Consider the following 27,778-nt stretch of genomic DNA (forward strand, 5'->3'; position numbering starts at 1 on the left):
GTGGGTGCTTCATCAGCTCTCAGCCTGCTCTCCCTCCCCAAATGCCATGTGTAAATCGCATATCCAGGACTGCCAGCCAGCGTCCAAGAGCACAGTAATGAGATTACAGTGCTGTATACCACTTTCTGTGTGTGTGTGTGTGTGTGTGTGTGTGCGTGCGTGCGTGCGTGCGTGTGTGTGCGTGCGTGAATGAGTTCCACAAAACCAGCAAATAAATTACTTTACTCATTTGGTCACTAATAAGATGGGTGGGATCACACAACTTTGTTGCTACCTCGTCCCACAAATACCAGTGTTGGGGTACCAGTGTTGGGGTACCATACATTGAACAGTCCATTTTCTACAAGTTCTCCCTTCCTAGAATTAGATCGACCAAATTCCTGCATTTAGAAATGTACAAAAAAAATACGAAAAAAAAACCCCCCACCACTAATGAGCTACAGTAGTGTCAACAGAGGTAGAAGTTTGTGTCACAAACTGTAGTACGGATGTAGTATGGGCCCTGTGGAAATGGCTATGAATTGTGTCAATAGCCTTGTTTGTAAATATACACAGTGCTGAAAGGTTCATGGATCTTTGCTACATTAGTCACAGGGTCCGTATAGCTTATGAAGTCATAGGGCTTGCCTGAAGCTCACGACGTGGAACCATGTTTACGCTCTGGCTTCCCCGTTCAGACTGGCCGAGTAGTTCTGTTTCCAAATCTATATAGCGTCCCATAAATAGCTCACCTTTCAAGCCCATATATGGCTTGAGTGACAGTGAGAGGGATCCTATTCTGGCCCGGCGTTTTGAATAGCTCCTCCTCTCTACACACTTTAGCGCCGCTCTAATCGGTCTTCACTAGTAACGTCAATCCCATTTACCTTTTACGGTCAGGCACGGAGTTGATTGACACATAACTCACGCCTCTTCATTTGCCTCTCTCCTCCCCCTTTGGCTCGGGATCAGTGTACTATAGTCCTGCCCGACTGTTTGCCTGCTGAAGCGGAGCACCGGGGAGAAAAGCATCGTGGAGATGAGCAAGGTTACAACCTGGCAATACGGATACACATGGAGTCTCCATCACAGCAAGTTCACATCTCCCATCAAGTCTAGACACGCTCGTACAAAGAGTGAAACTCTCTTTCACTCTCTCTGATCTGTTTCTGGGTTGTTGTTTTTTTTAATGCATATGTGAATATTCTCAAATGGCTATGGACATGGATCTAGACATTTGATAGAGCAAAAGAGGAATCCTTTTTTTTCTTTTTCTTGAAACGGTCTTCTTTCTGCAGTCTCTAAACAGCATCAACATGGACGTTTTGGCGAACCATAGTATTTTTCAGGAACTCCAGCTTGTGCATGACACCGGCTACTTCTCTGCGATGCCCTCACTGGAGGAGAACTGGCAGCAGGTGATTACGTTTAAATCGTTACTGTAACTGTTGTAATTGCTTGTGGTTGGTGTCAACTTTTCCCTACAGCCTCGCATCCTGATTTCATGGAGAGGGGTTAGCCTACTGGAACTTGTCACATGGATTCATTAATCTGTGTCTCATTGCAATAAAAATCTCCCTGTTTTTGACAGGTAGGCAGTATGGTCATAAGGCACAATCCTGTTTTACAATATTGCCCTATTTTAGCATAATTGCGTTTAATATCATATATCATATAATAATCACCTGATGTTAGAGCGCAGGTTGGTTGTTATTCTATAGGCTATACCGTCAGAGTACGCATGGTCTAAACTGTCAATTAGGGAGAGTGGACGTAATATTAGGTAGGAAAGATGTAGATCTGAATAATGAAAACATAAATAATACATTTGCTTCCGTCTGATTACTTAGTGTTTTGAATCCTCGGCATGCAGAGGTTCCCTATTCTTATGCATATGAGGATGCTGTCAGAGATAAGGAAGTGTTCTTTAGCATGCTGTGGAAATAGAAGGGATTACAACAAGCACCCTCAATGATATGTACCAGAAGTCAAACCTCTGGGTTTCAGTTCCACGTTGTGTCAGCGTTTGTATTTGCACAAGCTCATTCGTGAAATTTGAATCATGCCGGCGGTCAGGGAGAGCCAAATTGTATCCACATGGTGAAACGCGCCTCGCACCCTGCAGCCGCTTTTCAAAGACTGGTTTGCCGGGAAATCAGCATAATGGTTCACTAACTGTACAAGACTGAATACTTGTTTTGTATTGTTTTTGTTTCTGTATTCATGCAAATACGATACGAGTATTGTCAGGAGCCTTGGTTATTTCATGTGCTGAGCGCAAATGGATTTGCGGTTACTCGTGCCGCATCCTGTAGTCTACACTTGCACCTGGTCGCTTTGGTGATGCTTTTTCAGCAGCAACAGCAGCAGCAGCAGCAGCAGCAGCAACAGCAGCACCAACTGACCTGCAGGCAAAAGCAGCCCATTGAAATGTGATGTTAGTAGGTTCCTTTTGCAAGAGATGGTAGGGAGCAACTTAAACAAAAGGTGACAATTTGCCAATTAGGGCAGGTGCCAGTCATTGCCTGTGGAATGGAGGTAGTTTGGAACTATGCTTGCGTGTTCTGTAACCCTGCCTGAGACCTGAACACTTGCCCAGCACAGGTGAGATCACTAATGTGATCATAGATCATCACCTGGGATATACTGTTCTGTCCACCTGCTGTAGCCAGGGACATGAAACTGGCGTTCTCTATCTCAAATGAGAAAATATTGCCTGTATAGAACCCCATAAAAGCTTGAAGGGTAGACCTGATCGCTGGAACAATGCCGTCTCCACGCGTTGACACACAGTGTAGATTTGATGCTTTTACTGAGACTGATGCTGTGATAGGAACCCTTGGTCTTAAATGGCACCCTGTGTTACACATGACAAGACTGATCGTTATGTTCCCCAGTGTGTCTGTGAGTCATGAATCAGATGGTTATAGGGGGTGAGGGGGATGGGGTTTGGGGCTCCGCAGCTGGTAGACATGGTGACTGAAAGACTGACTGTCTGAACGGGAATTTGGGCTGTGTTGCTCCCGTCGTGTCCTGTTGGTGGATGTACTATAGACCACAACCTTTGAACCTCACTACGTAGCCCCCATACTCCTGTGATAACACTGTCGTTGCTGTCGTAACAACATTGCATTCTTACACCATACCACTTGTGTAATAACACATGTTGAAAGAACTCTGGTGACTATGCAATTACAAACCGATGACGAAAGCTACAATATTGATAAAATGGTTGTTGCTAGGGTACTGTTATTACACCGGTATAGGTGTAGGGGCAATTTAATGTACAGTATGACCCTGTAGGTTGATAGATAGTACACCAGGAGAGCCGGCTGACAACGACATGCAGAGTCACAGTCTGCTCCGTCCCTCAGGTTTCACACACCGCGTGAATCACACACCCCACCAACAACACCTGCCAAGCAACCAGGCTAAATGTCGATCTACTGTATACACACTGCGTTTCTAAAATGACGTGTTATCAATACGGAATGTCCGAACAGACAGGGGCTGAGTGTGTGGTGTCTGTCTGTGTGTGTGTGTGTGTGTGTGTGTGTGTGTGTGTGTGTGTGTGTGTGTGTGTGTGTGTGTGTGTGTGTGTGTGTGTGTGTGTGTGCAGATCTCCAGCAGCCTGCCAGCGGTGATGGCTGGGAGGAGGACAGTGAGGTGGAGGGAAGTGCCGAGCATGCACATTCTCTACTGCAGGGTTTCACATTTCACAGTCCACTGAGCTCAGCCTTGGGGAGCCCACAGAGTCGAAGCAGAAGAAGAAGAAGAAGAAGAAGAAGAAGAAGAAGAAGAAGAAGAAGAGGAAGAGAGAGAGGCACACATGGAACATTTTTATTTGGACCTCCTTGGCTCGGGTATTTGCCCCCAGAGCATCTCCCGTGCCTTGTTAACAGTGACCCCGGCTGTAGCCAGCTGGCTGAGTGTGTCAGGCAGTGGAGGATCATGTACTGAAGGCCTCTCCAGCTGAACGCTCTCCCATCACTGTAGGCCATGGCTGCTGGAGAGTGGGTGTTATGTAATCCTCAGGAGGGCCACAGCTGCTTTCTCACACAGAGCAACCAGACTGGGGGGGTGGGGGGGGGGGTGGATGTAGCCATTCCTCCTCCCACTCCCATGGCCTCAGATCTCCTCACTTATAGAAGGAACAGAACACCCTATGGATATTTCATGATGAAACAGCAGCACTGTGGCGATTGTATAAGAGGAGGAAGGGCCCCCGCTGCTGCCCCCTGTCTGGGTTAGTTATTATGAGGACGTGCTCGCTGAGATTAGGAAGTGATTTTGGTCTGTCCAACGGGCTCCAGTGGGTAATGAATGGACAGGGGGGGGGATGGAGAAGTAGCCTATTTCTGAGGCTGCCACCGCTACCAAGCCCAAAGGGGGTATCTCCAGGGTCTCTTTTTTTACCAAACAGTTCTGCCCTGATGCCTCTCATATTGTCAAACATCAGGGTGCCGTTCCCTGTATTATTTACATATTACTTAGAATATAATTGCAATGGCTTTGTAATCTTCAGATTTTTTCTTTCAAAGGAGCACATGGAGAAGCTTAATAAACAACGTATTCATGCCTCCAGTGACACACAGTTTATGAAAGGGAGCTTTATGTTGTACAGCATCTCTAATGGATGCCTTAATGCTCAGAAGCCATTGGTTGGTTACAAAAGAGCCAATTCTTAGAACACAGAAGCGCAGAATGCAAGAGGAAATAGCAATACCTCATATGTGTTACACTGAAAAGACAGCAGCAGCTGGGAGTGCATTATACAAACCAGCTGCAATGAAAGACAGGAAATAATGATTTGTGATTTTTTTGTGTGTAGCCTTTTTCGAGCAGTACCGTAGCTAAATCTAACCCTTCTTATTTCACTTGCACTCTTGCACTTCAATGGCACTCACTTAATCATTGGGCATGCGTGTGATGAGTTTCAGAGTGACCCTCCTGAACCAGAGACACCCTTTTTTGTCATCAGACCAGAAGGCACTCTGCTGCTCCAAGAGGTCATCATTCAGATAGTAGGGAGATGATTGCCAGTGATGGGTGGCGCTTTTAAAGGGGTGATGAAAAGGTGACGTTTTGATGAAGGAGAGGACGGGAGACGAGGCATTCATTTGTCTGCCTCCTCCTAGGGACCATCAGCACCCACTTGGAGGGAGAGAAGGGAGGAGGAGGAGGAGGAGGAAGGGGGAGGGAGCGGGCGAACAAGCACATCTTTATGTATGGGCTCTGTCATCTTCGCAGTCGCCGAGCGGCTCTGGCATCCAGGGATTTGATTAACAGTAGAGAGAAGAGCCAGTCATTTTTCTCACACCAGCACACATGGCTTGGCAATGACTTTCACATCATTTGAGTAGAAATCGGAAGCTGTTATAGTGCTTTACAATGATCCGACATGCCTCGCTGCAATTCATCCTGGCAACCACAGAGACAAGCCTCAGATATTTCTGTCAAGTTTTGGATTTCCTACCTTCCCCCTCTCCTTCTCTCTCTCACTCTCTCTCTCTTTCTTTCCTCCTCCCTTGCTCTTGCTGTGACTAGGTTCACCAGGGAATAAATAAATGGTGTTCTGGGATTCCCAAGGAGGGAGACAAGCGTTAAACCTCATTTTAGTCCTCTAAAAGAGCTCCCATTCCAAAGGTCAATTATAAATGTACCGTGGAAATGTTGTCCATCGATGTGTGTGATTTTTCTGTTAAAAAGAAAAGAGAAAAATCTGTCTCAAAAGATTACCCTTTGAACCTACTTACTCGCACATCAGAGTAACATTCACAGGGCGTCCGACTCGCCTGCTTGTCATTGACTGAGTGTGTGACACTCAATAGGCCAAGATATCTGGCAACACCTGTTGCTAGGCAGCAACACTGAGCACGAGGCAGGCTTTAGCTCATTTGTTTGTTTAGTTGTCAGTCTGGAAGGATAATCCCACCCCTGGGACATCCAGGACCAGAGAATCCTCCATGCCCTGAGCCTGTGGGGCTTTTCTCAATGAGGGACTGGGAGAAAGAGTCTCTGAATAAGGCCTTGAAAGGAGAGACAAGGGCAATTTGCTCTGTGTAAACACCGAAGGTTGTTGTTGTCATCACCACGCTCATCAATCACAGCCCAAAGAGCTTCAACAGTGACAGCAGCAAGGACACGCTGGTCCCTAAGAATGGGCACAAGCAACGACTGTCAATGGTGAAGATCCCAAAATAATTAGCAATGCTCTTTTTGTTTGCCTGCTATGGGACAACACATCGTCTGAAAGGCAGTGAACAAGGTCCAGGACGCACAGAAGCTGTGCCAGTCAACTGTTACAACATTGTGGTATTTTTGACATTCATCACAGGTTTGTTATAAGGCGCTAAAGCCGTTGGGAGGTGACGATTGTGGTGCTTTTGAGTTGCCCCATGCAGCCAAACATGTCCTGTCTCCTTTCACACAATGCTACGTGGCTCCGTAGAGAAATAGAGTGTTGTAATGTGTGTGTGCTCACCCACCCTCAGCTGTGTGGCACAATATGCAAACCCAGGCGTATTTCCATATGCTCTGAGTAATCGTTTCCGTAGTTCCAACACAACCTGGCTGCTCTCCAGTCAGGCAGTGTGTCAGGACCTCAGTGTAATGTCCCCCCCCCCCCCGGTCTCCCTCCTCCCTGCTGTCTCTCACCCAGCTCTGGTGGCTGCCTGGACCCATCTACTGTAGCTGCTCACTGCTGGGGAAATGGCCGGAGGAGAGGGAGATGGGGCTGGCTGGAGACTGGTTAGAGCAGTTCCTAGGGTCCTAGAGCCAGTTCCTAGGGTCAGCCATTCCTCCTTGTCATTCCTCACGTCCATTGTACTGTAGTTTTATGATGCACTGTTGGTTTATTCTGCGGGTGCGAGTATTGTATTTTCTTCGGGCTGTGACCCTATTGGTTTCCTGTGACCTTAATCTGTGTTCACAGTGGAGAAGGCCTGTGTGTACTGAAGGTGTCTGAGAGGCAACATGCTGTATAACCCATCTCTCCCCTGACCTACTACATTCATTCGGCCTATTGCCCTAGATAGCCTGACTACACATTTAGTTGTAAAATGATGCTAATTAATGACCCAGTCACCAATGGCTTTGGTCTAACATTGGGTGCCTCAGTTTCAACAGGGGAAGTTATTTGGGTCGCCCGCTATTTTCGTCTGTAATGTTGCCGGGAATACCTGGGGGAACAGCCTCTGTTTTATAAGAGAGCCCATCAATAATGTTTGAGTGTGTGTGTGTGTGTGTGTGTGTGTGTGGTTGTGTGTGGTTGTGTGTGGTTGTGTGTGTGTGTGTGTGTGTGTGTGTGTGTGTGGTTGTGGTTGTGTGTGTGTGTGTGTGTGTGTGTGTGTGTGTGTGTGTGTGTGTGTGTGTGTGTGTGGTTGTGTGTGGTTGTATGTGTGTGTGGTTGTGTGTGTGTGTGTGGTTGTGTGTGTGTGTGGTTGTGTGTGTGTGTGTGTGTGTGTGTGTGTGTGTGTGTGTGGTTGTGTGTGGTTGTGTGTGTGTGTGTCTGTGTGTGTGTGTGTGTGCCTCTATGAACGTATATGCGCTTGTATTTGGCAGATATTTCTCTGAAAGCTGGCCGTGCTCTCCCACTCTCTCCACGAGGTTCAGTGGAGCAGGTCGCATGTGTGCACTTAAATCGCAGCTTGTCTGAATTATTTAGGCTTGAACTGCTGCAACCAGCAAGCCAGCAGCCAAGCTGCCAGAGACTGCGGGTGGGTATTTTTCTTCAAAACATCCCCCCCCCGCCCCCCGCCCCCCGCCCCCCTCCCTTGCTCAGGCAACCGCAGTCCCACGGTCAATTATGAGAGCTATTCATTCTAACGCTCCCTAAAGCACAAGTGACTGATCGCCCAGTGAAGTGAATGGCTTGGCACTCAGTAAGTGGTGTAGGAACTTAGGGAATACTGGCCCAGATCTGAGCTTTGTACTGTAGCACCAGGTGTTTATGGAGGCCAGGTGAGACCAGGTCATGTTTACAACCTCTCCTAAGGCCATGCTGCTGGTGCTGTTCGACGCACTGACCTCTGAGACCCTGTCCCACCTGAAGAAATAGGAAGTCATGTAGGACAAAAGAAACAATGTACAACTAGAGATGCCAAGAGCTGAGGGTGCCTTTACAAACATTCTCTGAGCAGAGTTGCTGACTTGTGGTTTAGAGTGGTTGGGGGCTTCTCTTTTCTAACACACTGTGTGAATGGTTAGATGGGCTAGACTCCTGAGGGTTTCAACAGCACATTTCATATCCTTTTGCACCAAATTCCTTTGATTGGGTTTTTCCCAACCCTAAACACAATCATACAAAACAGAGGCGTCATGATGAGGAGAATCATGACAGACGGATTAGGGGTCTTTCTCTCACTTTTGGTTCAGGCTTTTGTTTAGACAGCCTAGAGAACAAAAACATGACCCAGGGGTTGAGGGAGGAGGGTCTGTGTTTATGCTATCATAGTGTCTGACTCAACCTGTGCCTTGCCTCCATATCACAGGCAGACAGCGTTTCCCCTATGGTGATAAACATCATTGAAAACCCTGGGGCCGGCTGTATCATATTAGTAATAACACACATACACACCACCCCACACGCGCGCACACACACACACACACACGCACACACACACACACACACACACACACACACACACACACTTGAACAGGGAATAGGGTTTGACTGAATAAGCTAGATGACAAAGGCTCAATAGTGTCTCCGTATCCACCGAAGAGGGTTTAATTATAGGGATGAAATTGGGGTTAAAAGTGCTTGCACTCTGATACAGCTTTTGCTGAGGAGCCAAACCTGGGGCTGCGGGGTGAGTGGGTTCAGCCTTGTGTGCTTCCACAGCCCAATCACACAGAAACCAAACAGACTCCCTTGCTGCTGCCGATATATATATATATATATACATATATATATATATATATATATATATAGACATAGACATATATATATATATATATATATATATATATATATATCCTGGAGGAGAGCCCGCTGCCACAGCACTGAGACGTCTTTCAATATTTAAGCAGCTTGGGCTAATCTGTGTTCCTCAGGTTTGTTTTGAAACATTCCTGCGTGAATAAGGACTGGGGAATGACAGAGCTCCTCCTCCTCCTCCTGCTGCTGCTGCTGCCTTCCACATCCTCCTCTACAGCCAGGCCTGGGAGCGTGAGAGGACACCTGCATGGCTCCGACCCCCTGACCCCGCTCTCTCCTCAGCTCAACCCTGACCGTGACCCGTGACCCCCCCCCCCCCCTGATAACCCCACCTGGGCATATGCTGTAATCAGTGGCATATGCTGTAACCATGACTATGACTGTGAAATACCATTACACCATAACATCATTCATTTACTGAAAACACAGCGGATGTGAAAAGGACGTAGGCACACACATGCACACACACACACACATGCACACACACACACACACACACACCTAACTTATGATGGAAAAATATGTATATAATCATGCAGAAAGCAACCCTACTGGGTCTTATCTCTTAACAGACTCAGTGCCACAGTTGCATTTCTCCACAGTGGACGTGACTTGGGTTCCTATTCTGTGAGTCCTCAGAGTGGCACTGTATGAAGAGGAAACAGAGTTGTTCCGGTTGGCTGTTCCCTTTATCTTCCCACTCCTCTGCCTTTTCGCCTCCCTCTCTCTCTCGCTGCTCTTTTGTTTCCCGGCCAGTTTCCAACGGAGCCCCATTCTCCGGCCCTGTCATTGTGTGCAGTAATGAAGATTAGCCAGCCGGTGGCACACAATGGGGTCTCCACATCCGCCATACAGACTCCCCAAATCCTACGACAAGCTGTTAACCCCTGTGTAAAACGCCTGTCGCCGCCCACCCCCCCCCACCCTCGCCATGAGCGTGTGTAGGGGGGCACTAATACCCTCCGACTGGTTGAATGGAAATGGCTGTATCCTGATTAGATTAGCCTGGTTTTGGCAGCTGAGGGGGGCGCTTGGCGACTCATACACTGATAAACAGCAGCTCACCCAAATCCAGTTAAAGAGAGACAGGGATCCCCTCCCCAGCGTGCTTACTGCTGCTCCAGTCCCTAGGATTATCCCCCCATGCGTCACTCATCTCCTCTTCACTCCTCTTTCCTCCTCTCCTCTTTCCTCCTCTCCTCCCCTCTTTCCTCCTCTCCTCCCCTCTTTCCTCCTCTCCTCTTTCCTCCTCTCCTCCCCTCTTTCCTCCTCTCCTCTTTCCTCCTCTCCTCTTTCCTCCTCTCCTCTCCTCTTTCCTCCTCTCCTCTTTCCTCCTCTCCTCCCCTCTTTCCTCCTCTCCTCTTTCCTCCTCTCCTCTCCTCTTTACTCCTCTCCTCTTTCCTCCTCTCCTCCCCTCTTTCCTCCTCTCCTCTCCTCTTTCCTCCTCTCCTCTTTTCTCCTCTCCTCTCCTCTTTCCTCCTCTCCTCTCCTCTTTCCTCCTCTCCTCTCCTAAACGCCGTCATCTATGACAGAGTAGTCTAACAAAGAGCGCACGATGCTCAAAACATTCCGATGTTTAATTCACCACGACATCATAACAGTGGACTGTCTGTAGATAGAGCATCTCTGTCTAAAAGGGCATATATCAGTGAGTGTTCTAATCCCTGCTGTTTCTATTGGTATTGAACGATCACGTAACTCTGCCATGGGATTGTTGCAGTCTGTGCACAAGGTCTGTCTGCAGCAGGCTGGAATTGGCTGCCATCCTAGATCATTGGTGAAGAGGGATTTGGGGTGGTTTACGATGTTGCTGAAGGAAAGCAATGGGAAATGTCTTTCTGCTCCATTTAACAGAGGTCTCCAGGTCGGTGCTCTCTGCACTCTGTGAGTGTCTGTCTCCCCGGGATGAAAGACGCTTTGTAGTCCCGCCCCTCTTAGACTGATTGCCCCTGTGTTTGTTTGATGTATGCGTGTGTGTGTGTGTGTGTGTGTGTGTGTGTGTGTGTGTGTGTGTGTGTGTATGCGTGTGTGCTTCAGACTAGAGATGGGATTAGACTCCGCCCTCCAAGGTTCCCTGAAAAATCTCCCATGTGGGACTCTGTAGAAAATCACTGGACCGTCCAGGTGATTTATCTAAATTCTCCTCAGGCCCACAAGCTGACTGAGCCTTGGTCAAATGTACCATTTGTGTATTCAACAAAATGCTATTTAGATTAGGCCTAGTGTGACAGAAATGGTATTGCATATACATTTCTGTGCATGGAAACTGTTGATTTTTATCCGGTAAGCCCGGTTGAACAGGGCTCTACAGTATTTCCCTTATCAGTTGAAACCCTGCGCCGCCCTTTATGAAAACTGCCTTAAGGAGCTGAGTTGGCGACTTTGAAGGAGGGGTTCTCAACAGGTTAGATTGTATTGTGAGCGTAATGTTCTCTGATAAGCCTGTGTGTAATTAAGCTAATGCCATGCCCTGTTATCTGTGGTGAAGGTATGTGAAGCAGTGTTACTGGGACTGGGACTGGCACTGGCCCATTAGCCAGTAGAGTAAATGACTTTCTCCTCAGCTGTAACATTATCACGCACATCTGTGGAAGACGCCAGTACTGTGTCTCTCTCACTTCTGTCATGCCGCCCTCACGGCGCCAGTCCCTCTGCACTGCTTCAGGAGTGTCAGAGGCACGTTCAATCTCTCTGAGCTCACCTCTACAACCCCCGTGTGAAGGTAGAGGAGAGTCTGAGGGTTTCTGTTATTCAGATCAGTATTGAGGAAAATCGAAAATGGAATAATATCTTCCTTCCCTGCAGCCGGTGCTGCCTGCCAGTGCAGTGAGATTCCCTGAGCTCTGGGGCTCTCAAAGCTCCTTAGATCTGTGTCTGGCTGAGATAGCGCTCTGTGCAGGTGCAGGCAGGAGAGGGGGGTGGGGGGGAGGAGGAGGAGGAGAGAGAGGGGGGGGGGGGGGGAGGTTCTAAGTATTGCTCAGTGAAGCCATAAATTACCCTCTCTGTGGGCCGTGAGGGCCACTGCTGATGAAATTACGCACAGCCACATCATATCCCATCGATTAGGTGCACACACACACACACACACACACACACACACACACACAAGCTGCTGCTGGCCACTGGTCATTTGGGCGTCACCTCAGAGTGATGGGCCGGCTCTCACCAGATCAATGTCTGGCTGGAGCGGAGGGACAGTCCAATAGCACATCACAGTGCAATAACAGTCCGACACACACACACAGTACGGGACAACCGGCTTCTGTATCGAGCGCATACACAAGGCTGTATCCAATTAGATCAGCACTTAGTGGGCACGTTCTCTTTAGTGCTGAATCTTAATGACTTAGAGATCATGTGGATTTACATAAATGCACCGTGTACTTGAAGCACGCAGAACGGGAGCAGAAACAGGTTTTTTTGGTTTCTTTTTCCAACACGTATTTCGCACCGCCAATTAGCAACTAAGTCTTTAAAAAAAAAAAAGAAATCGCCGTCAGTAGACAGGCCCGGGCATATGACCTGATAAATGAGCCCGCTTTGAGTTCTTGGATCTGATGAGTAACTTAGCGCCACTGCCAATGGTCTGGAGCCAGAAGAAATATGATTAAATCACCAAGAACATTTAATGGGCCATATCCACCTCATCTCACCGTCTCAACAGTCGCAGGCGTTATGGCCTTCTGTTGAGGGTCTACGGGCCCTTTGTTCATGTGTATAACCCCATCCTCCATGAGCAGATAGCAGCAAATAGCAGAATGTGGGTGTGCAGCTAGCTCTTTGATGCTAATGGCACACTGTGAGCCAGATGAGTGTTGAGGGGGTGACGGGAGGAAAGCGTGGGTGGGCAGGGTTGTTACTGTGCCATCTTTCCAGGCCACCCACCTGGGGGTGAGGAAGCGGATGGAGGGGTATGTTGAGTTGGTACCACTGCTAGGGAGAATCGGCATGTGGAAGAGAGGGATCCCAGGTCTGAGGGTTTGCAGTGACTGAGGCAGGATATCTCTGTTCTCAGGATATCTCTGTTCTCCGGGTCGACTGGATGAGGCTCTGAATCTGGGTTAACATCCCGGTCTTGTGATTGACTGACTGACTGACTCGGTTGTGTTTTTGTTTTTTTTCGTATTTCACACTGAGGTATTCTAAGCTGCTCTCACTTCTGCTTGTTGCACATGACTCACTGTGTCTGTGTAATCCAGCGCCACATGTCTAGCTTAGCATTCTCACGACGTGACGAGTGAAAGGGAAGGTCTTTGAGAGAGTTACCGCAAATCTGTGAAAATATGTGGGTTTCATCTTGTTTGTGTGGTGACTGGTGAAAGTGTGGTGTGTGTGTGTGTGTGTGTGGGGGGGTGTGTGTGTGTGTGTGTGTGTGTGTGTGTGTGTGTGTGTGTGTGTGTGTGGGGGGGGGGGAGGTGTGTGTGTGTGTGTGTGTGTGGGGGGGGGGGGGGAGGTGTGTGTGTGTGTGTGTGTGCGTGCGTGCGTGCCTGTGTGTTATCTGCTGTGCCTGTATGCCTGTGGGTCCCCTCCTTTCTTTGTTTTGGGAGTGGCGTGGTGCGTGTGGTCAGGTCAGTGATGTTTGTGGAAGTCCCTCCCACCTCTTTGTGTTCCTGTCTTAAAGCCGGGCCATGGTGGCTGGGCCTCGCAGGCCAGCGCTGCCTAGAGGCTTTGTTATGATAACAGCAGTGGGCAAAATGTCATACCATGGCTCTTTTGTTTGCCAAACACTACGACACTGACAGGTTTAGGCCTGTCTAGACCCATTGGCTTTGGGTGTGTCATCGCCAGCAGCACTGCATGCCTGGGTCACAATGGGAAACATAATTTTTCGGGACCTTGCTTGGGTTAGACGATGGAAAATTTCTCCTCAATATCCCTGTCTTGAAAAAGAGCGCTTGGACCTCCTTTCAGAAGGTCATTCAGTCTCGTGTGTTAAGCCGATCCATGTTGACTTTTCAGATCAGCGTATGTCCATTACACCCAAAGAGCTCTTAAGTGGGCCTCATTGTGAGACATCAGCTCTAGACTGGTTTCAGATCACTGCTTGACATGCACGCATGCACACACACACACAGATCATATCAGAGAGATACACACAAACACACACGCACACACACACACACACACACGCACACACACACACACACACAAAGAAAACGCTGGACAACTACCCTTCTCTTTCACAATGTTCCTTTAATATCACCACCCCCGGGGCTATGGAGGAGGAGAGTGAGTGGTGATGGGGGTGGTGTTGGAGGAGAGAGGGGGGGGGGGGGGGGGGGGCTTGGTGAGATAAGACTGCTGTCATTTTCATTTTCACCCCCTCGCCTGCCCTTTCATTCCTTACGCCCTTGAACGCACCCCCTGAACACCTTCACTCACCTCTCCGCTGTCCTCCAGTGTTAAGTCTCTCAGCACCAGGTGACCAGACACCACTGACGGCCAGGCCAGGCCCCACTCCTCTAAGTACAGTATGACTGAACCACTATGGTAGGGCCCATCCCTCCTTTCCATGGTGTGTGTATTGAGAATTCAGGTCCTGCTGACCGTGTGTTAGTCTACTGAGAGGATACCGTTACGCTAAATGTCACAGGTCTAGATAGGATTTGCCACCCACTGTGTCAGGTCCTCTCTCTCTCTCTCTCTCTCTCTCTCTCTCTCTCTCACACTCTCTCACTCTTGCTTTCTCTCTTTCACACCCACTTTACTTGCTCTCCACCCCCTACCGCCCCTCCTAAACCATCCATCCATCTCGCTTTCTTGTCAATTTCCATCCCTCTCTCTCTCTCTCTCTCTCTCTCTCTCTCTCTCTCTCTCTCTCTGACTATCTCTCTGTCCCACACACACATTTTTCCATCATCAGCGTTTTGCTGAATGAACTGTTCTTTTACTAGGCTGTTTCAGCGGCTAATTAGTCATAACCTCATGAGGGGCAGAGGGAGGGAGGGAGGGAGGGAGGGAGGGAGAGAGGGAGAGAGAGCGAGAGAGTCGTTTGAAATTATTCTTGAGCACAGTATTGCATGACAGTGTAGTGTCTGTGTAGTGCCTCTAAACTCAGTGACAGTGATCAGTGGCTATATTGGTAATCATTCTCCCTTTTGTCCAGTGAGGACTGTAGCATACAATTCTGTTATCTCCTCTTCATGTTTTCAACACATACTCTGTGTTGCCTCTGAACTCATTTGATTTAAATTACATTTGAATGACCACAATCATCAACGACACAATAGGGCCCATGTAGATAAAAAAACATGTTGAAAAAGACAATTTCCCAGCTTCTCTCTCTATCAACACAGTCTCACAGAGCTTTTAATTTCACCTCAATATGCAAATACAGTCACAGAAAAGAAAGAAGAAGAAAAATCCCATTCCTGGGTTAAAAAAAAGAAAAAAAGAAAGAAATCACAATCTCTTAGCAACAGACGAAGAAGAAAACTTAAAACAAATTTGCAAGCACTTATTTTCAGAGAGCACAAACAAGAGGAGGAGATAGATCGATACGTGGTTGTCCTCAGGGAGGAAAACTAAGTTCGCAGCCCACAGTTACAGACACATGAAACACAACGTATGAAGTGAACGTCTCAGATGTAAGCTGTCTGTTTACCCGCAGCCTTAATAATGGAGCCTCAGTATCCGTCAAGCTCCATTCCCTCTGATGAGATGGCCTGTACTGAGAGCCCAATGGTGTTGTTCTCCTCCATTCCTGCTGTCAAAGTGGTTTAGCCCCTACATGCCAAAGACAACACGCTGCTATCGCCGTCAGGCGCTCGCCGCTCAAACAAAATGGCCTTATCGTTTGGTGCAGAGTGCTGCTCGGCAGAGTCCCTGCGACGCGGCACGTCCCTCCACAACGCAACCAGACAGCCCTAAGACTAATAGAGTGCTCAGGATCAGGATGTCATCAAATCATTTATGTTGGAGATCCCGTTGTTGCAAATAGGGCCGGATCGTAAGGTGTAAGACTATTCCTGAGTAAGCGTGGACCCGTACTGATGGCTTCATAAATCTGCCTCCTCCCTATCTGTGCATGGTAAAACTGCATGCATGACTTATCTGTACTCAATAAAGAGCAGTGCTGGGTGAGAGGAGGGCCTGCGTGGTTCAGGGCTCCTCTGCTCCTCACTCCAGCAGTTGTAATCAATCACTGTGTAATCAGCCATCTCGGCAGAGCTGCCAGGGCAGGAAATGTGGGCCGGTGACGCGCTGATTCAAAAACCCGGCCTCTAAATATACAGCAGCAGATGGGATGTGTGTTGGAGTTATGCATCGGTTCTTTTTGATTTACTGATTCTGTGGGTTCATGTTAATGTTCTGTATGTTGATGTTGAATGGTGTGAATATTTAGCCCATGGAAAAAATAATGAGATAGAAAAGTAAGGATTGTCGTTTTAGATTCTGAGTTTGGAAATTCCCCTTAGCTTCACATCTGTGTGCCGTGAATGGCAATAGGCAACAAGTTTAACATTAAGACTTCTGTCGTCGTAATCGCACCTTCAAAATAAAAGCGTACGAGATGAATGAAAGTGATCGCAATATGTTCTCATATTTTACATTACATTACATTTTACATTACATATTGAAGGAAATATGAAGGAAATATTGCATAAGAGACAGTATATACAATTCTATATATGACTCACTTGATCCATATTCATATTCAGCTGTTTGGCCACAGTAAAAAGCCATCAACATTTTGTATGACATCACTCATGGTTAAAACTCACTTGATCCATATTCTAGTGTTGCTGAGTAGGTTGGTAGTGAATATCAAGCTGGGAAACAAACCCTCAAAAACCCAAATAATCCTTTGAGAGGAATACATGTTTATTTCCAGAGATAAATTCAATATAATTTGTGGTTCCTTTATCCATATTTACTATTTCTAAATGTTTACAAGTTTATTTTGTGAAGACATCCTAATTTGCATACGCCCGAGGTGGTAGGTGGGCGGAGTCCACACAGATCAGCTTCACAACCACCACCAGATCTCCCATAGCAACCGGAAACAAACAGGGCCAGTGTTATTTCCCAAACCTACTACAATATTCCTTTAATAAATACTACAATATCCCTTTAACAAATCTTTGCTTTTTTAATGGGTTTAGAACCTAGTTCCCGACTCATCATAGGCTATGGTACATGAGCCCAAAATGCAGACAAATCCACAGCTTTTGAATAAATTCATTGACATTGAAATTCATTCTTTCCTTGGTTGAACTAACTGCGTTATGCCAGGTTCAAACATCTGAAACGCCAAGTAGGCCAGGCTAATGTTGTACACCTTGATTAGGCTACAGCACTTAATTCAAGTTACATTTCCAACTTGCATCAAATTGAACATTGATTGGATGTGTACACAGTTACTGTACAGCTTGGTATGAAACACTTTTGTTTGAGTACAAAACAAACCTGACATACTTTGATCCTTGCACAACACAAACTAGATCTAGTTGGACAGCTGTCTAGACATCGTATTGAGAAAACGCTGCATAGACTGCTTATTTTCATTACAAGTGGGATAACTTGTTACCAGGGCAGTGGGTTATACTCAGACCGCCACTGAAACTTGTAGCCCGAGGGAGTAAAGGCAATTTAGCTGCCAACATGCTAGCAACATTGATAGAGGCCGGATGTGTTTGCATGTGTTTGCTCCAGGGCATGTTAGTGTATGTTCTATATTCCACATGTAATTTGTATCAGTGTATGTCTAGTCCCCAGATCCCAGCATTAGGATGTGTGTGTGTGTGTGTGTGTGTGTGTGTGTGTGTGTGTGTGTGTGTGTGTGTGTGTGTGTGTGTGTGTGTGTGTGTGAATATACACTATACTGACTGTTACCCCTCTGTCCTCTGTCCTCTCCCCTCAGACATGCCTGGAGTTGGAGCGCTACCTTCAGACGGAGCCTAAGAGGCTGTCAGAGCTCTTCGATGAGGAGCTGGACTGCCTGTTGACCCCAGCCTACCTGAAGGAGGACAGTGAGGAGGAGCTGATGGACCCCCTCCTCCCGAGCCTCCCAGAGCCCCCCAGCCCACCACCTGTCCTCTGCCCCTCTCGAAAGCACCTCTCCGCATCCGCCGGGGCCTTGAAAGCCAAGCCTGGCGCAGGGGGCGGGAAGAGGACAGGAGGGGTGCACCCTGCCCAGCTGAGTGCCGTCACCTCCCTGACGCCCCCCTCGTCTCCAGAGCTGGGCAGACACCTGGTCAAGCCCAGCCAGACTCTGACGGCCTCCGCTGACGGAACGCTCACCCTGAAACTGGTGGCCAGGAAGGTGGGCCTCAGCGCCGCCAGGCTGGTGGCTGCTCACACGTTACCCCTGCCCGCACGGCACACAGGGGGGCACCGCGACGGCGAGCAGGGGGGCACGTGTGTGATCGGAGTCGGGGATATCCCCGAGAACAAAAAGAGGGTCCATCGCTGCCAGTTCAATGGCTGCAGGAAAGTTTACACCAAGAGTTCCCATCTGAAGGCACACCAAAGGACACACACAGGTGAGACTCAGACGCACTCCTCATATCCACTCTAGGTAAAGTCACTACTGACTCCGTATGAAAACATACGTGGAGTTCATCTGGTATCGAGAGCTCTTCGTTCGATTTTGCAGCAGAGCACACCTGCCAATCACCATCGAGACTCATTTCCATTCATAACCTTATGAGATATCCCTCATTCATCTGTGTTTCTTACTTTTAGCTCAGGTGAGGATTAATCATATCTGGAATTCGTCTCAACTTCCCGTAAGAAAATAATGACGCCAAATTAGAGAAGAGCTACACACCTCTTCCTCTCAGAACATAGGCACACAGCTGGGTCCCAGAACTGAGTCTGGGCCTCCTTCTCAAGGTTGCAACAGTACTTCCTCAGCAGATTCCGGAGGGAAGCGGCCATAATTCTCACTCTCTTCGATCTCAATCCAAAACCACTCAGACCGCTGTCAGGAAACTGTCTGCGGAGTGAGTAACTGTCCATGATTGATGGATTGACCTGGATAAGCTGTGGTTTCCGAGTTTATTTTAGTCCTGCCCGACCGTTCTCCACGCCCTCTCTAAGTCTCGATGGCGGCTCTCCGACCTGGGACTGAAACATGTTAATGGTCCCCGTGTGACAAGTCTCAAGTACTTGTAATCTCATGCTCCATGTCAACTCTGCAGGCTCAGGGAGAGTGGTCGCTGGAATGGTTGTTTTAGTCATTTATAGGAAGCACCAAGGTAGTCGCAGACGCACGGCTGGTGAAAACAAGACAATCGAGTTCCCTGACACAAGGCCACAGGCCCCAACTCATTGAATCATTAGGAAATGATTGAGTTTAGAGATGTCATTACTCAAATCCTCCTTTTTTCCTAATTGTTATTTCCATAAAATTACTGACAGAGAAAAGACTACGATTTAATCTGGAATTAAGCAGACTGTGGAAATGACTTGGCCCTGCAGAGCTTTTTATGAATGGAGTTTCTAATACAGATAAGGAATTGTACAATTACATTTTGGGGTTGGGTGTGAGGGGTGGGGGGAGGGGGGGGGCTGAGTAAAATTTGGGTCTGCCTCACTGCCTATCTGCTTTTCTGCCTCTCTCTCTCCCTCTCTCTCCCTCTCGCTCTCCCTCTCTCTCTCCCTCTCTCTCCCTCTCTCCCTCTCCCTCTCCCTCTCTCTCTCTCTCTCTCTCTCTCTCTCTCTCTCTCTCTCTCTCTCTCTCTCTCTCTCTCTCTCTCCCTCTCACTCCCTCTCTCTCTCTCTCTCTCCCCCTCTCCCTCTCCCTCCCTCTCTCTCTCTCAGAACCCACAACTAAAACAGTAAAACAGTAGGACTAGTGCTGGCCTTTAAAGTGCTCTCCTATGCCCCTATAATGACCTCAGAGACCATGATACCCTGGTCCATCTCAAGCTAATGGATGGAATGCAATTAAATGCAACTCTGGCACCTGAGAAGCTGGATGGTGTGTGTGTCTGCGTGTGTGTGCGCGTGTGTGTGTGTGTGTGTGTGTGTGTGTGTGTGTGTGTGTGTGTGTGTGTGTGTGTGTGTGTGTACAGGGGAAGGGGGGGTTAAGTTGGTAGGAAACCGGAGCATATCATTTGAGGAGTCGGTAGCTGAGTGGTTATTTGCTGCTCTAGGCACTGGTCTCAGCCTGCATCACTGCTGCCCTCCACCGCACCCCCGCACCCCCCGCACCCCCCCACCCCCACTGCATACACCTCTACAGTTACGGTTGCTAGGCAACTGCATCCTCCTCTCCTAGCGTCAGCGGTAATTGGCTGGTGGCATGGTGTCTGCTGATGTCAGATTCAGCCAGCTGCACTGCTGCCTACTCGTGTTTCATTCCTACCCGGTTGCTAGGCGACTGAGTCAGGCATCCTTGCCTTCTGGGAATATATAATTGGCCGGTGTGTGTGAGTGCCGGCCCAAACCTGCCTCCGTGTTTTTTTTAGGGGCTAAAGGAAAGGGTTTGGAGGGGGGTGAAATGTGGTCCAGTGTTGCAGGGTGGGTGGGGGGGGGGGGGATGGGAATCTCACCCTTTGCACCTCTGCTGCTCAACCTTCCTCCAGGAACATGCAGTACTATTGATTGGCAAAGAATTGTAGTGGAGCACAGAACATTCCGGGTGGAAGTATCAGAGGGATTACTGTAGCATCTCAGTTGAAGAGATAGTCAAAAGTCAAGTCAAGTTAAGCGTGCTTTATTGTGCCAAGAGCTTCCCAATTATAAACCCCATACAGTACACACATTAGAAGAACAACAGGATTCCACACAGAGAAATATAACTGACATTTACAGAAGAGCAGCATGGAAGAGGATAATAGTCAATATGAAATATGGGAAAATCCAGCAGCAGACTGTTAACAGACAATGAACAGAGTAAACTGATTAAAAGTGAAAAGTTGTAAATGTAAATTAATCGTTATCCAAATTGGATTTTCTAAGCTGATGAGACGAATCAAACTCTGAATTCTGATTGAGCTCTTTAAGACGGACTACACCTGATAGCTGCTGTATGAAACTGTATGAAACCATGCACCCAAACTGGAGTAGTATTTTAGTCATGCACATACCAACCAAAATGGATAGAGTGTTAACGTGCTATCCTTCTGAAAGTGCTGCCCTACCCTAGGAGATCTCCCTGTTACATGTGATGAATTCTGTACGAGCTGAGTGGTTTCCCTCTTATCGGGTGATCTGGGGAAGGTTTCAACGGGAAGACTAGCTTTGACTGTCTGTATCATCTAGCGGAGATGGGAAGATTCTGTGTTAGATCTGGAGTTACCGGTCCGTAGAGATGAATGACACACTGTGCATACAGAGTTACTTCTCTATTAAGCAGTAGGAATGGGTCTAATGAGCTACTCTCCTCCTACCAGCATGTCTCCTCTCCTCCACGTCTGCCAGTTCAGCAGGATTACAGGACCGGTGGGAACCTCTCCACCTCCATGAGAAACATACACTTCCCAACCCCTAAAAAAAACCCCGCACATGGACGAGTTTTATCTCCAAACCAGAATGTGAAACTGTGAATGTGAAACAGAATGGTGAATTCAAACACAGTGTTTGGATGCATGTACATTTGACTGCTTTTGGGTGCAGTTATGTTCATGTAATGGTGGCACCGGTTCACAGATGTGAAAATCAACCTTTGGACTAGACGGGGCCACTGAACAATCCTCTGATCAAGCCTCGGGTGTGTGTGACAGTGTGTGTGCCTGATGAAACGATGTTGTGTGTGGCTGGTGGATGAGTGATAAACAGGTGTGTGTGACAGGTGGATGCCTGATGAAACGATGTTGTGTGTGGCTGGTGGATGAGTGATAAACAGGTGTGTGTGTTTCTGCCTCCCCCCTCCAGGTGAGAAGCCCTACAAGTGCTCGTGGGAGGGCTGTGAGTGGCGATTTGCCAGGAGTGACGAGCTGACGAGGCACTACCGCAAACACACCGGCGCTAAGCCCTTCAAGTGTAACCACTGTGACAGGTATGTCAAAACAAGCTCCGCCTCTCCCTCTCTCCCTCCGAATCAAAGCAACACAAGCCCTTTAGGTGTCGTTTTCCATGACAGTGAGGCATGGGTGACACCTGAATCACTTGGTTGGTTCGGCAGTGGCATTAGGAGCCTGTGAGCACACTGAGATGTCGGCCAGTGTGACCCTGCCCAGCCACAATCAACACTACGATAAGTCACTGGCCAGGAAGACCACCCATCATCAATAGGAAGAAAATGACGAACAATGGCAGAGATCAATCCATCGTTCGATCGATCGCGCTGTATTTAGAGTGCGTTTCACAAAAGTGACAACACACTTTACAGGTGTAAAAGAAACAGTAGAGAGGTTGATTAAAACATGGAGAAGAAGCTGAACATCAAAGAGCAGCTAAGAGGTCAAAGGGCAAACAACAAAGGACAAGGGACAACAAGAGAAAAACAAAAAATGTGCAATTGGGAGACAATGTGGGGGAGATACAGCAATTTCCCTCGCCTGATCACTGGATTAAATACATTTGTAAGGCATCTTTTCATGCTAACGATCACATTGAAGACTAAAGACTTAAAGCCAATGAGTAGCAGCTTTGCTGTTTTATGATATTCAGTAAGGAGTCCTATTTAGATGCATGTCTTCCCTCTGATCCAGACACCTCAGTGGCCTCATTGTTCCGTTGTCAGGAGGAGCCCATATTACCATGACAATGTGTGTTTTTGTGTGTGTGTGTGTGTGTGTGTGTGTGTGTGTGTGTCTGTGTGTGTGTGTGTGTGTGAGGGAGGCAGACAGCATAGAGGCACCAGTGTTACCTCATGTCTCTGCTGGATACTATACAGTATGTTCCAGCACACACACACACACACACACACACACGCGCGCACACACACACACACACGCGCGCACACACACACACACAGCCAATCCCCCAATCCTGTCAATACCCCCTGGTGGAAAGCGGGAGGGAGCAAGGGAGGAAGGGGTGGAGGATTGGGGGGGGGTGGCAGGGACAGACCTCCAGTGTGCCAGCTGGTGTTGTGCCCCCTGGTCGTGACTCATACTACCATCTGTCTGACCAACCCTCTCTACCCCCCCCCCCCCCCCCCTCCCCGCCCCTATCTATCCAGCCCCCCTGCCCCCAGACAGGTATGACACTGAGGCAGATGACTAGTGGCTCATCTCTGTGTGACACCCTTCCCCTCCTGTGTTTCCAGCACAGAGAGAGAGAGAGACACTGATTCATCCCGACATGTTAGACAGGAACCTGTGTGTGAAGGGGAGGTTGGAGAGAGGGATCCAGTGATGTGTGGTTCAATGGAGCCGATCATTTCCACATGATGACAGAGGATGCATAACAGTGCTTTAGATTGCACTCACCAATGCCACATGTACATGAAAACAATTCCTCCCCTGTTTCTAGTGATGAGGCAGTCATGGTAAAGAGCAAAAGGTTCTGACTTTCATATGACTTTCATATCTCTGCTGTATAATTTCAACCCCTGATTTTGCTCTCGAACAAATCTAGCCCAATTTGTGTGTTGATGCAATTCTTCTAATTTAGCAGTAATTTTAGAGCAAATGTTGTTTTGTTGGTTTTCCGACACTGATTCAACAAATACATCTGCAGCCTCCATTTCTATTCATACCGCAGCTGCAGTCATTAGGAGGATTGTTGAAAATGCTGATTATGAATTAGTCATACAGCCTTTAATTGCATGTGCATTAGAATTGTGTCGGTGCGCTAGCTAGCAGCAACATTTAGGCTGTTGACTAAACAAACACCTCTCTCCGCCGCTCTGCCATGGCAACAACCTAACAAGCTCTCTGTCTGTCCACAGATGTTTCTCTCGGTCGGACCACTTGGCGCTGCACATGAAGAGGCATATCTGAAGTGATGGAATCAGAGAGATGAAGACGGACAGGAGGAGAGGGGAGAGAGTGGAGAGCTGGGTGGGAACATTTTGGGAGAGGTTGGATCAGCCCGGAGACATGGGAGAGACGGAGCGATTGTAAGACAGAGGAGCCGTGGCTTTTATGTACAGACAAACATCATGACAGTCTTATCAACATTTTGAGCAGAGGAGCCGGATGTACGCCTCTCCTTGAATCTTAGGAACCTGACACTGCCAGACATGACTTCAATGACACAACACCAACTGTCCCTTGTGTTATCAAATGGAAAGTAAAAGAGTTGTTTGAGTAAAAGAGTAAATGAGGCTACCACTGCAAGCAACCAATTGGACGTGGCTGCTCCACTAACCCAGCCAAACTCTAATGTCAGACATGAACCCAGGGCCTGGTTAGACACTTGATGTGATTATCATACACAGACTATTCTCTCCCTGTACGCTCCTCTTTGTCTCGTCCCTGAGTTCCACTCCACAGCTACGCAGTGACACTTTTGAACATTTTTTTAAAGCCTACCCCTGTCTCGAACTGAAACGTCTTGAAACCCATCAAACTTTGGCTTTGACATACTATCCAAGTGTGGACTGCCATAATGCACAAGTCAAGTACAAGTAGCAAATGGCTACAGAAGCACAGACAGCAAAGGATATCCTAAATATGTGTAAAGGTTATATGTTTTTGTTTTTTTTCTAAACTCCCCCCCCCCCCCCCCCCTCTTATTTATTTTGCTAAGAACAATTCAAAGTATGTTTTGGAACACACTGGTCAGAAACAGCTTCCTGAAAAACAAAGCCGGAGAAAGCTTCCAAATGCTTTGAGTGATCCAGTTGGTCTTTGGTTGTGAGTGGACCACCATCTCTGGTCAGAGGAGAAGACCTTCTGGACCTCATGGGATGACGCCATGGACTGAGAGTACCAACCTCGCAGGACCTCGTAGGCCCACGACGCCAGTGATGAGGCAACAGTGACGCTTGAGCTGTTCAGAGACCTTGAGACAGAGCCAATCAGAGAGAGAGAGAGAGAGAGAGAGAGAGAGCTGTAGGACTACAGTCCTCTGGCGATCAGCCCCTCACATATCGAAACACCAAACTACATTCCTGCTGATGTCTACAGATCATTTCATTAGGCAGAGATTGATACCCTCTGTGGGGTTACGTTTGTTGATTGATGATATGGGGATTCTACTCTGCTTGGTTCATGTACAATCACGTTTTTTTTTTGGTGTGGCTCTTTCTAGAGTGATGAATTCTGAATGTACTGTAAAGTCTGTCTGTGCATGACATTGGACAAAGTATGTAAGGAGTTGGATATATAGTACAGTTTTATGAGTTGTATAGGTAAGCACAACCCAGACAGTGTGTTCATAAGTAGTATCAGTCTTCTTGTTGAAAATGGCAGATGCAGAAATGCATGTCACATGGCCACACATTAGCTTGTCGTTGATATGTTTTGCTATCCCTCGCTAGAGATCTGCTATGTTGGCATTATCCCACAGCTGCACTTTGAAAGCAGGGTTATCTAGGTAATGAGGGGGAATGCTGCTCCCTCAGCAGCGGTCAGCCCTCTCTATCTCTGCTCATGCTGACTGAGAGGTCACATCCCCCATTGACCGACACAGTCCATTTCCCAGCTGTGGCACTATTTGGCTACAAAGTATCAGCCTGTTCACCTCTTGTCCTGCCTCATAACTACAGTACTTAAAATAGAATAAAGACACCAGACCTTTAGGACTAGCTTTTCTGTGCACAATCAAACTGCAGGGCTTCAAAATGCACCTGTGCCATTTCAGTGATTGATATTGAAATGACGACTTATTCCACGAAGATTGTACGAGAAAATAGGAACCCTCTAGAAAACTCTTTTCACTCTAGCTTACCCTATGGATTCTCCTTGGTCCAACAATTCAACACAGATAACACCAAAAATGCACAGACAAGAGATGTCGACCATGTCAAAGATTTTAGAGTTGTAAGGTTCATAGGTTAAGATGGTATCATCATTGGCAGCTCTTTGTTCAAACCTCTCAGTATTCCAGGGTGAAATCATAAACACTCCCAATTTATTCAGTGGTCGTATGAAGGTTTAATTGTGTTCATTCCTAAATGAGAACTTTTTGTGCAAATTCTGGCCTAAAGTTGAGTACTGAGGTGTTAATTGTGGTATTTGGTATATTTCACACAATCCATCAAGATTCACCATGCATCTGGACAAAATCGTAAAAAAAAAAAAAGGACATATTCAGATGAATTTTGGGGCTCAACCAAAAACATGCTTTAAACATGCTTTATTCATCTCTTTGCCATATTCAATAGAAATATGCCATTCTGTTATGAAATGTAAAGGTCGGGACAGCGCTATCTCTTAACAGCCATTTAAATGGTCCTACAGTTGGTCTATTGCATCTTGATTAATGACTTTGTATCTGCTGTTCCTGTGTGTTCTGTTTGTCTGTACGGTGGGTCAAGGCTATAACAAACCTTTCCACAGTCTCTTCCTCCTCCAGTCATATTTAAAACCACTCTCCAATCGGATGTAGTCCGTCAACCTAGTGGGCACAACATTACATGATGAACTGTTAGATTTGTGGGCTGTGTCTCTCTCCTGACGGACGATGGGGTACGCCGTGTTGTTACATTTCCAGTTTTCTGTCTACGCTTAGAAATGCGTCCAGTGGGTTAGTAACGTCTTTCTGAGGCCTTGGCTAACAACAACCGGCACAAGCAGACAAATCTATTCTCTGTTCACTCGTGCGTGCCAGTCCTATTTTCTTGGTCTTTGTGTGTCTGAACTCTTGGTTACCACTGATGCTTTCACAACACTTGTGTGTGGGAGTAATGGGAGTTATGTACCACCCTGAGCCACACAAGCTGTGGTTACACCAGGTCTGAATCTTACATCAAAAACCCCTTCTTTTTTCTACCAGAAAACCCCCTCTCCCAGATTCCTATCCGCCGGTTTCTTCTCGTCATCTTAAATGCTCTAACTCTCTCTTCATCAACCATTTTCCCTCTGTTCCCTTTCTCCGTGTTTTTTTGCTGTGCAAAGTGTTTCAAAATTATTATTTGTATATAATGATGTTAGTATGACAATGTTCTTAATTATGGAAAAAGGAAAGATTTATTTTTGTTACTGGTTTGTTTCATAATTCTTTTTTAAATTGGTATTGTAATATCTCTATGCAAGAACTGTTTAGTGAATCATTTTTTATTTAAGAATGTAATACAGTATGTGTAATAAATGGTAGAATCAGTTTGGACTGGGTGACCTGTTTTCTTGGCTGGCCCACACAAACCACATTGAATATAGCTTTCCATCTAGGACCAACTGCAGCGACAGCCCTCTGGATGTTCATCCAGCTCCTATTTATTTATCCACCATTCATCACAGACCACCATTCTAACAACTGACAATAGATTTGCATATAACAATAGATCTCCATCTTACCTCATACAGTGCATCCACCATGACCACTGCACAGTGTGTTGAATACAGACATTCACAGGCAGTTGGACAGCATTGGTTATTTATTTACCACTTGCTCCACTTGCTGGTAAGAATGCTCTCTTGATTACAAATAGGAATATCATAAACGTGTGATTGTGCCAAGGTCTCCCTTTGTCTCTCTCCGAGGAGCATGGTGTGTGAATCACAACTGTAACCAACCAAGGTGATGACTTATCTGCCATTTCTGCAGCCTTTTGACCGTGACCGTAACTGATAAAAGGATAATCGAATAATTAATGAACAATTAGGGAGCAATTACGTCCTGGTAAATGGCCTTATACAGTGTATTAATTCTGCTTATGTCTGGCAGTGAGCAACTCCCATAAGGTTTCTCATTGAATGCCCCTAATTGAAATGGGCACCCTCATCAAGCAGCTTCTACGTACGGTACGTCTATGTATCTGTCGAGCTTAATGTGCCTCTATATGTAATTACAGACAATCACACACTCCATAATCTACTGCTTGTTGCGCCAGCATAGTATATCAATCTGGTA

The 27,778-nt window shown here is 47.2% G+C and overlaps 2 protein-coding genes across 2 annotated transcripts in view; one reads left to right on the forward strand and one right to left on the reverse strand.

Annotated features, from left to right (window-relative positions):
- Positions 1-27,778, reverse strand: part of acadl (acyl-CoA dehydrogenase long chain) — a 402,840-nt gene that overhangs the window by 228,932 nt on the left and 146,130 nt on the right. The gene's annotated exons all lie outside the window — the stretch shown is intronic.
- Positions 1,296-26,955, forward strand: LOC310811706 (Krueppel-like factor 7; the record flags this gene model as incomplete). The annotated part of the gene is made up of 4 exons (XM_083679957.1): positions 1,296-1,397; positions 17,784-18,405; positions 21,746-21,869; positions 23,709-26,955. 4 exons carry the CDS (start codon positions 1,296-1,298, stop codon positions 23,758-23,760), a joined length of 900 nt encoding a protein of 299 aa, XP_083536083.1. The 3' UTR covers positions 23,761-26,955.

Source organism: Argentina silus (genome assembly GCF_951799395.1).
Source record: "Argentina silus genome assembly, chromosome: 11".
Classification (NCBI taxonomy): Eukaryota; Metazoa; Chordata; class Actinopteri; order Argentiniformes; family Argentinidae; genus Argentina; species Argentina silus.